This window comes from Parasteatoda tepidariorum, chromosome 4 (genome assembly GCF_043381705.1).
Source record: "Parasteatoda tepidariorum isolate YZ-2023 chromosome 4, CAS_Ptep_4.0, whole genome shotgun sequence".
NCBI lineage: Eukaryota > Metazoa > Arthropoda > Arachnida > Araneae > Theridiidae > Parasteatoda > Parasteatoda tepidariorum.
The window spans coordinates 52,144,260-52,157,509 of NC_092207.1; the positions used below are offsets into that span (position 1 = coordinate 52,144,260).

General features: G+C 30.6%; 3 protein-coding genes across 6 annotated transcripts in view; 1 reads left to right on the forward strand and 2 right to left on the reverse strand.

The window, feature by feature from the left end:
• Positions 1–8,801, forward strand: part of LOC107455965 (uncharacterized) — a 53,531-nt gene extending 44,730 nt beyond the window's left edge. For both annotated transcript variants that reach the window (XM_016073708.4, XM_071179803.1), the window contains 2 exons: positions 5,521–5,651; positions 7,129–8,801. In XM_016073708.4, the coding sequence (XP_015929194.2) occupies positions 5,521–5,651; positions 7,129–8,673 (1,676 nt within the window). In that variant the 3' untranslated portion in view covers positions 8,674–8,801. The remainder of the gene's footprint in view (positions 1–5,520; positions 5,652–7,128) is intronic.
• Positions 1–13,250, reverse strand: part of LOC107455966 (ran-specific GTPase-activating protein) — a 237,077-nt gene that overhangs the window by 56,604 nt on the left and 167,223 nt on the right. The gene's annotated exons all lie outside the window — the stretch shown is intronic.
• LOC107455975 (THO complex 6) overlaps positions 10,913–13,250 on the reverse strand; it is a 15,963-nt gene continuing 13,625 nt past the window's right edge. For all 3 annotated transcript variants that reach the window (XM_016073725.3, XM_071179804.1, XM_043043008.2), the window contains exons 12-13: positions 12,225–12,350; positions 10,913–11,096 (exon numbers count right to left, since the gene is read on the reverse strand). In XM_016073725.3, coding sequence (XP_015929211.1) covers positions 11,001–11,096; positions 12,225–12,350 — 222 coding nt within the window. In that variant the 3' untranslated portion in view covers positions 10,913–11,000. The remainder of the gene's footprint in view (positions 11,097–12,224; positions 12,351–13,250) is intronic.

Sequence of the window (13,250 nt, forward strand, 5' to 3'; positions counted from 1 at the left end):
CACTGTGGTCGGAGCGAGCCGGATGCGGAATTCGTATCGACCAGCCATCGTTGGGATTCGAAACCGGGTCGTCTCAATGGGAGGCAAGCGCTTTATCCCTGAGCCACTACGGCCTCGAAAAGCGTGTTTATAAAAATGGGCAAGTTTTTAGAAGTTTAAATGCTATTTAGCTATATTGATACTGTAAATAATTATTATACTACAGTAGTTTAAAGCCTTTACGCAAGAACTGAATATTTCATACAATTTTATAACTTCATTGTGATTTCTAAAAAGGAGATCCCTTGCTTATTATAATGAAACTAAAGTATGGTCCATGCAAAGCCAGGGGAAAAAGATTACGGCCCGAAGTTAATATAATTTTTAATTTAACAATTATTGAAAAAATTAAACATGATTTTTATTTTCATTGAAATAAAAATATATTAAGTAAATATAACCAATTTCTGCTTTTTCCAATTTCTACTCTTTTTTAGTAACAACATTTTTAAAACAGCGATCTCAATAATAATAGCGGTTTGAATTAAAGATATTAATTGATTGTTGGTCAGTGGTAATAAACAATTACAGTGTAATGTATGCGGATTTCAGCAAGTAAAAAATCTATTTACTAATTACAGTACACTCTCGATTATCCGGTTTGCGGATTATCCGTGCTCATTCCGGAGTCACACAAAAAATATAAAGAGAAACATTTTCAGGATTAAAAAATTTTGATTCATGAAGTTATAACACTACCAAATTTTTGGAAGCAATATTCGTTATTGGATTGAAGTATATGGAATATCAGCAGCCTGGTCAAATTTAAAATCGTCTACGTTATCACGATCTTGGAGAAAGATCATACCGCTTGATGAACTATCTTCTTCAGATGTTCAAGAAAAATATGATAACAGTATTCTCGAACAAGCAAAAGAAATCTAAGGTTTCGAAATTCTTGATGAAGAAAATTTAGAAGATTGGTTTCAAAGTGATGCATGTGAGTCTGGCTTCCAGTATTTGACTGATGAAGACATCGTTATGTTGTTAAATCAAATAGTGATGATAGTAACTGATGCAGAAGATGTAGTAAATGAATGAAATACAATTTCTCATTCTGCTGCTCTGTGGAAACTTTATTAGATTATATGGGAGGATTTGATTACGGTGACATTAATGCGGTTCGTAAAATATGTGTATCGATATATGGCGAAGACGCATTACACATTTTTTAATAAGGAAAATTCCTAGTTTGATGTTATGCATGCAAATGTCAGTAATTTTTATATTTTTTGTACTGATATTGAATTTTTCTTTAATGAAAGGAGTTTTCGGATTATCCGTGTTTTTCGATTGTCCGTGCGACCTGTCCCGGTGATTAACCCGGATAATCGGGAGTGCACTGTATTTGAATAATATCTCGTGAATATTTGAATAAATCTTCGTTTAATATTTTGTTATTTAAACATCATTCTAAATTTGATATCGTTCAAAAAGATTGCAAAACATTGAAGATTTGTTTAAAATACTATAACTACTCAATATTGATGCGCTTTGCGGAAGAGAAAGGGCCAGAAATTTGCCTTCGTGGAGGACTTTTTTGATGGAACTAACTCGCATTTGCGTTACATGGAGAGGAAAGACATGAAAACCTCTGGCGATTAACCTGATGTCAAGAGGGTTTTTAACCAGTAATCCGTCTACCACAGAGGATATTTTACGTCTGCATTGTGGTCGGTGCCAGCTGGGTGCGGAATTTGTATCAACCAGCCATCGCTGGGATTCGAATCCGGTTCACTTCATTCCTCATTGGGAGGTGAACACTCCATTCCCCTGAGCCATCGTGGCTCCACTATTAAATATTTTATTTTATATTTTCTAACCGTCGTTGAATAGCCGACCCATTTTTCGGGTTTACGATTGCTAATGTTCAACTTCGAACCCAATCCAGAAGACAAGGGAACTGCTGGATCAAGTATTGGGAGAAATTTACCTTCGCGGAGAACTTTTTTGATGTAACTAACCCGCATTTGCGTTACATGGAGAGGAAAACTTCGAAAGCCTCCCTCGGTTAGCCTGACGGCAAGATAACTCTAACTCATGATCATTCTGCCACTGAGGATATTTTACTTCAGAACTGTGGTCGGTACAAGCCAGATGTGACATTCGTATAACAGTATATTAATGTTATTTGCACAAAAATAATAATTGCAAAACGGTTATTAAGATTAGACCACCTTCCTGAACTTTATCTTAAAATGTAGAGCAGAATTACATTATAATAATAATAAAAAAAACAACAATTCGCTTAGTTTTAAACTCTTGAATCAAAAGCGTAATAATAGCAGTACAGGAAAATAACTTCAAATGAGGGATACAAAAATATTTATAGAAAGCAATACCTTTATGAATAGCGCCATGAGAATACTCACTTTAAGAACTCCGAGGGGTGACGTCCCAGAGGCAGACCCCCTACTAGATGGCTCAACGATATCGAAAATGATTTGAAAACCCTAAAGATTAGAAATTGGAAGGGAGTTGCCATGGATAGAAGGCGCTGGCGTTTATTAGCTGTTGAGGCAGCCAAGGCGTGCAATGGGCTGTTGCGCTGACGAAGTAGAAGAAGAATACCTTTATGACTTTTATGCTGATGAAAACCGAATCAATATGGAAATGAATGAGGAAAAACTAAATCCTACCACGTGATTTTCCGGCCAATAAAAATGCTCGGACGACATGGAAAACTGCTACACCATCATTATATATATATATATATATATATATATATATATTTTTTTATATATAGTAAGATTAATATTATTATTTTTCTAACCTTGCTTAAAAATACCGAATCAATTTTATTGCAGGACGTTTCAAATTAAATTTTAAAGTTGTAGAGAAATTTAGGCTTAAATATTTTATTTTTAAATTTTATTAAAAATAAAATATTAAAGCCCAATTAATTTAAAATTATATTGACCTAATTAATTTAAACATGTATGTAATTTTAATTTTAATTCAATCAGTATAGATTTGTTCAAGCAATAATTCTAAATTTGAGTACTTTAAGAAAATTTTCTTGCTCATAAACATTTTCAAAAATCCTTCAACTTGTTTTTTTCTTTTTTCTTCTTAATATTGTTCTATCTTATTTTCAAAGTTGTCTATCTCTGGCATCAACCTCTGAGTTCCACGTGCGGCTCGTTTTAGAGTTGTCCAGTTAAAGAATTTCATTGCTAATTACAATGCTATAACATAACTCGAAAAAATATTGAGTTATCTAGTTATTATAGTGCACACGAGGAATAATTTCTTATCAAAGATAAAAAATTACGGTTGCAGTTTGGTACTTTTCTTTGCTTGAGCAGAATATTAAATTATGTGGCCGAAAACATCGCATTAGTTTTTGGTCTATTTTTCATACAGGATAAAGAGAATATAAGAAATTTTTGAAATTTATGTTGTCATTTTCTTGCGTTATCATCTAACTTCAAAAATCTTAGTTTTTGCTGAAGGCCATTTTTGTTATATTAATCCATAAAACAAATGGTAGACAATAAAATTAGCGATACATCCACGTAACTCGTCTGTTTTTAGACAACTTCTACGTGATATTCTGGTTTTATGCCGCTACTTATTCAAAGTATCGCTTACGAATAACCTGTTCCCATTGTCGACATAAGGCCTTATCAGACGTCATAAATTTCGATAAAAATTATTTTTGTTGAAAAATTTAGATGAACGGCTAGTTTTTCTCATCGTTTTACGACTTAAAATGTTGATGAACTCTTAGTGAAGAAAATGAGACATGAACAAAAATTCATTTCGACTGGTTAAAATGTCTTTTTTAAAGTATTTATCACTATCGGAAAATAAAAAATCCATTACAAATTGCCGATAATAGAATTTTAAAAACTACGCTTTTCAAGTTGATTTCAAATGGCGAAAGTAATAATACTTTGGTCATAGTTAATTCAAAAAAAAAAAAAAAAAAAAAAAAAAAAAAAAAAAANAAAAAAAAAAAAAAAAAAAGAAAAAAAAAACGTTAAGCACAATGTGAAAAAAAAAGGAACATCTTGAATAACTTTTGATCTAATGATCGGTTTTTTACCATTCTAGAATTCGGTCTCAATGGTTCGAAGAGGCAAGCTAAATAGTTATTTCAGACGATACACTACCCACACGACGATACACTACCTTAGAAGAGACACTTTCAGTTTCTGTCATTTTTTTGTAAATTTTTCAAGAAATACTTAGAGGATTATTTTGTAACTTTAGAAATGTTTAGTTCAAGTGACTTTTCATACTTAGAAATAAAATTTAAAGTTTTCAGAGACCTACAAATAAATTACAAAAGAAAACAAGTATTTTTGAACACGCTGGGCCACTAAATCAAGTAACAAGCTAGGCTGTGCATAGCAGTTTCAAAACACGTAAGAATTTTCCGTGGTTTGTTTTTCCTCCTTTTTTAGTTTACTTAAAAAACGCAGTTTTTGAAATTTATCTTGATTTTTTTTATCTGCTTTTCAGTTTTATATCTGTTAGTTTTATTTATTTTTAGTTTGAAAAGTGGTCAATATTTTGATTAGCGAATCATTTTGTTTGCATCATACAGAAAACAATTGTAACTTGTATTGGTATGAGGCATAAAGCTCCAGTCAAAAGCAGAGCATTGTTGCTATAGGAACAGCAGTCGAGATTTTGATTGACGAAAATCGACCACTCGTCGAAAATACTGCAATAAATTCTGCTCAAAACTGTCAGGAAACTATTGAAATTTTTATTGATATTTAGCTAAGAGGTGCAGCTAAAATGTGAATACACTGACTAGTCGGATTTATTTATTTTGATTGGCATTTAATACTGTTTGTATAGACCCGTCAGGAAAGTAACTTCCATTCTCAACAGGCACATAGCTCTAGAAGAGATTAGAGCAGGGTTGGATTAAGGTATAATGGGGCTGATTTGTAACTTGAGGCTCTACCTCCCTGTACCAAATTAGCCAAAATTTACCTACATTCAGAAATATTGAATTTTTTTTATGAAATTCCATTCCAGTTAAGCTTGCCTCAGAGAAAATCGAAACAAAAAAGTTTTTTTTTTTAATTCTTTATTTTCACGAAAATAATTACGTTAAAAAACGATTCAGTGCCTATGTCAGCAAAAATAGCCTGTAAGTAATTATCATTGTTTGATAGTAGTAATAACTGTCAAGAAAATTTAAAAAAATTAAAAACACACCTTAGAATTTTCCGTGTTTACTTAATTCGTAATATTTTTGCTAACCAAACACTACCAGTAAATTATAAGTGTTCTGTAGAAGATTACAGAAAATCAATTAGAAAAAACAAAGGACTTTTGGCTTGAAACAAATTGTCGTAGATGAAATTAAGGAGTTGGGTAAGGGTACAGTTAGAAGAAGGAAACAGCATCCCTAAATATCATTTTTACTCATCAGAATAATTGAAATAATTTATTAAAATAATTTTCTTACAAATGAAAAAAAAGGGTAAAATCTTGACCTCTATATTTTTATTACAGCTGCTAATAGCGATCATCGAAATGTGGCGGATGAACCTGAACATGTGAACAACTCTGAGCCAAGCACAGAAGATATCCGTTGCCAATTGGAACATTGTACATTTTGTGACTACAGAGTTTGTTGTGGGATTGTGAGTATTTACTTTTGTGTGGAATCAATTCATGTTTATTCATTTACCATGTTCATCAAAGTTGAAATATTATTAATAGATTAAATAACACAACACGTTTAGTTCTCCTTCGAAACCAATTTCCCTGACCCATTAAAAGCTCAGCATTCTAAAGATATTTCACAAATTCACCAAAATTATTTTTGTACTAAAAATCATGTGTGAGCCGCGATGGATCAGGGGATAGAGCGTTCGCCTTCCAATGAGGTGAACCGGGTTCGAATCCCGGCGATGGCTGGTCGTTACGAATCCGACCGCAGTGCTGATGTGAAATATCCTCAGTGGTAGACGGATTATGGGTTAGAGTCCCATTGCTGTCAGGCTAACCGTGGAAGGTTCCCGTGGTCTTCCTCTCCATGTGACGCAAATGCGTGTTAGTTCCATCAAGAAGTCCACCACGAAGGCAAATTTCTCCTACTAGTTGCTCCAGGAGTTCCCTTGTCTTCTGGATCGCGTTAGAAATTGCAAGGCTACGGAGTTGAACATTAGAAGTGGTAAACCGAAAAATTGGGTCGGCTGTTCAACGACGGATATAAAATAAAATATAAATCAGTAAGTAAGTTCAGTTGGGGCCAGCGTGAGTTAAGATATGTTGAAAAAGTTGCCAATTTTTGCAGAAAGATAAGGCTCATGTTTATTTTGTAAGAAATTTGTGTCAAAATTCAATGCATAAAAAAACAAACAAAAAACATTGCATTAAAGGCAAATTGCTGGAACCCAGCAGCTAATACGCTGGTTGAAATACATTCAGTTAAACTAAAAAGAATAGTTGGCCAACAGGGGGACGATCAATAAAGCCCAGGCAGTTAAATCATGCAGTTTTTGAAGCTAGCCAACAGAGTGGAGGCAATGTGTTATCAGTAAATTATGGTCACTACATCTACAGTCTGCGTGTAAAATCTCGGCAACTTATTACTGGTCACTGACCAAACTGTAGAAGCGATTCAACCTCCAAATAAAAAATTTTAAGAAATTTTATTTTTTGTTTGTGCTTTGAGTTATCCTCTTTTATGCGAAAAATTTTGCCAGTCACCACAACTTTGGTTGCGTACTTGTAACATTGAAATAACTTATGTCAATTATTATAATAAGAATTTATTTAGTAAAAAATAGTAAATATGGTAGGTAATACCTTACGTAAGATCTAGATTAAAAATAAATAATAAAATCCCCCCCCCCAACTTTTTAGTCTAAAGAAATGTAATAATGAAACCCAAATAAAAATAGTGCATTCATAGACATCATATTCTTGTGATACTAATGAAATGATCAATTTAGGTTAGTATGTATTTATTTACATTATGTAGGTATACCGCTTTACATTCTCAACATCATAATTTTTAAACAATAACTTTTGTGTATATTGTTCACGACATCATTTTGAGTGTTTCTAGAAGAATATGTCATGTATAATTAAAGCAGTGCATTAATTTTATAGGTTGCCCATCCATGTGAAGAACTCACACCATGTAACTGGGAGTTAAAAGTGACAGAAAATCCCGCTTATGGTCTTTCAGTTAAAAACTGGCTAGAAATCAACGGAGACGACGATAACGATGAACAAGAACTCCTAAACAATTTGGTTGAAACAATAAATTCGAAAAAAGTAGATGAAAATTTAAGTGAGGAATACTCCGAAACGAAAGCAAATTCTACTAGTCAAGAAGACTGTGATGCAAATACCGATGATATGAACCAATTTAATATCTCCCACCAAAATGCAGAACTTAACCCTTTAGGGTCAGATCCACCAAAGGAGAAATCGGACAGTGATAGCCAAAAAGTCCACGATACAAAACATAGTGGTGTTTCTTGGTCTGTTTTGAAGCACCGCCAAACTTCTTCCTCTGATAATAATGAAAACTGTGATAAATTAAAGTTGCGTGCTATTGATCCGTTTTCATCGTCCAATTCTCATTTAACAGAAGACGAAGCGAATGACAAGTATAGAAGGACTGAAAAAGCTTATCCAATTTCAGTAGTGAAGCCGATAGCGAAGATGGGTGATAAAAGAGCAGATCATGCTTGCCACACTTTAAAAGCTGACCTGTCTCGGCAAAAACCGATAGATAGAAGTTTAAAAAACAGGTTTCAAACTCAGGCGCCTACAGAAGATCAGTCTGAAAGGCTTAAAAAAGCTATCGATCCACTATCTGAAATAAGCCAGATCAAAACCGAAGAAAGCATTCAAGAATGGTTAGCACGAATTAATGTTTCTGGAAATAATCCTTCCGCAGACGAGTCTAAAGATAAACAGCTGCGAGGTTCAGCGTGGGACTTGAGAAACGATGAAACAAAGGAACTTAAATGCAAGCAAATAATTGACGAAGAGCCAAATAAAGTTAGCAACCTTAAATTAAGATCTCAAAACGATACGTCCAATGAAGAAGAAAATATTAGTTTTGAAGCATTCTATACAGGAATGTTAGAGGAGGACATTGTAACGGATACAACTACATTGCTCTGTAATGCATCAAAAGTTGCACCAGCCAACATACCTATGGTAGTAATGCAATGTTCACGATTGCATTCCCACATTGGAAGTAAACCACCATTTCAACAAACGTCTTTGCCAATGGGAACTTTAGTAACAGCACTTTACCAAGAGTCTGAGTGGTTGTATGTGCAAACTCCCCATGGGGTTGAAGGATTTTTAAGTGCAGCAAATTGTGCCCCTATTGGTACAATAAATGAACCAGCCCCTATGTCAAGGAGACCATGGGAACCTTGTGATTTTCCTATAAGAATCAGAAGGCATAAAAAAGAAGAATTTGTACGACAGCAGGCAGCATATATTCAGACAAAACTACCAATAAATGGAAATAAAGAATCCATTCCATATGTCAGTACTGTAAAGATGAAAACAAATTTTTACACTGATAGATATTTCAGCAATACTTTTAAATCTAAAGATTCAATTAAGATTGCCAAAACAGTAACAGATATTTTGCGCAGTTCTCCTGAAACAAAGATTTCTCATTAATTGAGAAAGGATTGTTAATTTACACAATTAATTCTAAGTCAATTTTGAAATTTTTTGGTTTTGCTTAAACATATGTATCAGAAGTCATTGTTTATAAATGTTTCAGAAATAAATATTTTTGTAACGAATGGTAATTATTTTTAGTCTCAATAAAAGGAAGATAGGCACTTTTTTTAGAATTTTTTAAAAAAAATTCACTTTTAGTTTTATTTATTTTTGCAGTAATAAAAATATTGATGCATATTTATAAAGATATTAAGCATAATTAAACAATTTCTAAGAATTTTTTATTAAAACTTTATGACTGAATAAGCAGTTACTCCAGTTGCTCTGAAAGTTTTAATTAAAATGTATTATTATTATTTTAGCCTAAAATTATTTGAAATGGAAAAACATAGATATTGAGAATAGGATATATATCCTATGCAAGTTTTAAATCCATCTCATGTTTTAAAAATATGTATTTTTTAACAAAATAAAAAAACAAAAATAAATAATCTGGGAGGGAGGAAAAATATTATTTAAAATGTGCAATATAGGTTTATTTACACAATCCAAGTTCTTAAACTGAAATTGATGAAAATTTATTTTTCTCAGCACTTGAATAATTTTAAAGTTTATAAGTTGTGGTTTAAATTATTGGATGTCAGTAGAGCACATTCTAGTCTTCCTTCCTAGTTTTGTCTAAACCAATTGACGTTTAGTATTATTGCTTTATAGAAATGTCACATATAAGGTTAAATTTTTTTCTTCATGTGTTTTAGAAAACATATTTTTTGATTTTAATACTCAAAATAGACTCTGGTGATATATTGTAGTATTCTTGTTCAAATAATAGCTAATAAATAATTTAGGCAATTGTAATTTTTTTTATTTTATCAATTGAGTTAATTTAAATATAATTGATCTGGCTGATTCAAAAATTCAATTAAAACATCTTAATGTGTTTGTCGGCTTTCAAAATATACAATAAAAGTTGCTATAACAGGAAGTTGGAAATTCTACAGAATTTCAATACTCAAGTAATCTTAATATTCCATCGTCACAACACACAAATTATGGAAGAGAATAATATATTTATCAAAACTATTTTGATAATAGTTACAAACAATCTTAGAAGCAGTAAAAGTATATCAAAAGTTATTTTCAATTGATATAAAAGTCATATAATTAAATTAACTAAAAGAGAAAAAATTAAGTTACATGAGAATTGAAAATGCTTTTTGAATGGGATTCAGCTTTTTGTGAAAAATATTATTTATTATTAAAAACAAGTTTTGTATTCTCATTTTTAAAATCTGAATATAATATTCTATCATCAAATACAGAAACTACTTAAACATTTATAAACAAAGCAAAAGATTGGAGAATTGATTGAACAGCGTTTTTTTCTTTTATTTAAATCTTTTTGTTTTGAATTAGTTTTTCATTTTCCGAGAGTAAATAAAGAATTCAAACAATTTTTAAGAACAATGGATGCTTGAGAGAAAAAGACTAAAAAAATTTAGAGAAGTAAAAATTAAAATAAAATAGTGTCTCCTGTCACAAAGTAAACCAAGAGATGAACTGTCTACACATCAACAAGCTTTTCATATAATCAATAAGGGGTATTCAAGAAATTGGACTATATCAACAACTTGTTCAATTTTCTGGATCAAGAAATTTCTTCAAGATCTTGGACACAAGAGCTTGGATCATACAAACAGGCCTTAAAATTTTTTTGCTTGGTTTATCAATAATTAAAAAACATTATTCAGTATATAAAAAATGTATTAAGTTTAAAATAACCAGCAGAACATCTAAAATTTTAAATCAGCAAAGATACCAACATGTGGTGATGATTTTCCTTGTCTCAAATTTTTTTTAATAACGGTAAAGACACTTTTTTCTCATTATATTAAAATAAAATGTGTAGATCATGTTGAGATTCTAAAAACTTTTTTTTTGTGTGTATATATATATATACACATAAAATAAGCTTGAATGTATCAAAAATATATAAGAATAGAAATTCAAAATAATTTAAAATCAAATTAGTTTGTCTAAACAATTAACAATTTGTTTACAAATTGCATGAAAAGCTTATTTATAATAAGTGTTTCATTGACAAGTATTAGAAAATACCAGAAATTTACCGATTTCATAGTTTTCAAAAGCTTTTTATTTTTGATACCTGCAATAGTCGGCATAGATTTGTTGTAAATTAAAGTCAACTCGATACATGATACAAATAGGAAAATTAAAAACATATAAATTATTTATTTACATGTGAAATGTTTTTAACAAAGAGTGTATGAAAGAAAAAATGAAATACTTCACAAATAACATTATTCAGAGTTATTACAAAAATATAAAGCTACATCTTTATATCGAAAATCTGTACAGAGGTCAATCTTGTAGTTACTTCCAGCTGATGCTAAAATCTAGAAATGATTAGGAAGGAAATGGAAATTAGTACCAATTAGTATTAAATATATATATATATATATATTATTTAAAAAATCAAAAATATCAAAATTATTCATTGATATAGTGTTTTTATTTCTTTTAAATTTTAAGCTAACACTAATATAAGGCCTCTGCAGCTTTAGAACATGGTTACCTAACTATAAAATAGAAAGAAAAAAATGGGAGGAAACAAAAGGCGATTTCGGGAAAGAGATTTCCCCAAAAGAAATTAGGGAACACATAAAACAGAAAATATTATACAGCAATAAATGGATGTCAACCATCGGAACCATATTTTTCCCAATCAGCAATTTTTTAGAACTCATTTTTTTTTTGTCTCAAGAAAATTCTTTTATCCATATCATACTTGGCCCTTTTTGTTCATATTTAGTACAATTTCGACTGTCAGACCATTCAACAGCAGCAGAGTACCGCTAACTTTAATAAAAATACCATAAAACAATTTTAATAAATAATTAAATGAAAATACCCTTTATTAAGTCATAAAACAACTTTTAATTTTTGTCATTTTGTCTCAAGTCATTAAAAATAATTTTGCTTTTTCAAAATGTGCAAATAATTCTACACTACAGAACCCGTTATCCGGAAATCAGAAAACCGGAAAACCAAAAAACCGGAACGAAATTCGATAAATTTCCCCGCAATTTTTTTTAAAAAAAATTTTCCTCATAAGATTTTAGGATTTTTCTTTCTCTTTTGAAAGATGTTTACCTTACCATCATTTCAGAAATAATCATTAGTGTATTATCTCATTGTTTTTTCTTATTTTTAAGATTATTTCCAAATATTTTTTTTTTTTTTAGTTGGGTTTAACACTAAAAAAACGGCTTTTTGTAGCGATTCAGAAAACCGGAAAAATCAGTTATCCGGAATAGCAATAGTCCCGATCGTTCCGGATAATCGGTTCTCTACTTATTTGAATTTAGATTATCTTAAGTTTAAAATAATAATCTGTCCTATTCTATTTCGATTGGAATAATCTTTTTGATTTCTTATATATATTGAAGTAGGCAAATTTCTTTCTTCAGAAAAACCGCTTAAAAGAAAAGTCACTAAATGGAAGGGTAATTTTTTTTCCTTACCTGCTGTGTAGGACTCGAATTTACTCCAATGGTGAAGATGTTTGATGACGAAGACGGGACTTCAATATTAAGCTTTCCATCTAAACTCCAGTGATTGATAAATGGTTCAGAGCCACCAGATATTATCTATTACAAAATTGTTTGTTATGTATAGCTTAGTATTACAATGACCAAAATTTATAAATCTACAAATTTAATTCTGCCGTAAGTCGCAATGACTGTTATTGAAAATAATAATTTCTCTATAAAGTTATTCAACTATTATGCATTAAATGAAATTGACTTTGAAGTAATTACTCAGAACAGATTAAGAACCATGCAATATGCACAGTTCGATTTAAAGAAAAAGATAACAATTCATAATATGAAAATTTTTCCATTTACAACTAAAATTAAAATGTAATCTTAAAATTTTACAGCACTTTTTATAAATGGTCATTGCATAATTTAATAATAAGATTCAAAAAAATTAGTAAAGCAAAAATTTTCTTAGAGCTGCTAGCTAGTATAAATAAATTAAATGGAATTTTTTTTATATTTTAAGAGGAAAAAAAACCCTTATCCATATAATTTAATGCAAAAATAAAAGACTTAATTTAAATCTATATCAGTAATAGATTAACTATCATGTATTAAATTAAATTACTATTAGGTATTAAATTAAATTGACTTTGAAGTAATTACTCAGAACAGATTAAGGAAAATGCAATATGCACAGTCCAACTTATAGAAAAAGATTATAATTCATAATATGAATAAAAATATTCACTTCTTCAAAATAAGAAACTTTCCACACTAAATGAACATGATATAAACCAGTGGTTCCCAACCTTTTGTGGACCATCGCCCCCTCTTGGGGTTGGCTGACACATATCGCCCCTTTCTCTTTTTGCTCAAAAAACCATTCATTGTTGCTTGTGAGCAACCAAACAATGAAAATATGCTATGTTATTTGATTTTAATTTAAATTGTAATGCAAATAAGGAGGCACATTTATCCTGTCATTTTTATTAATTAAAAAAAAAT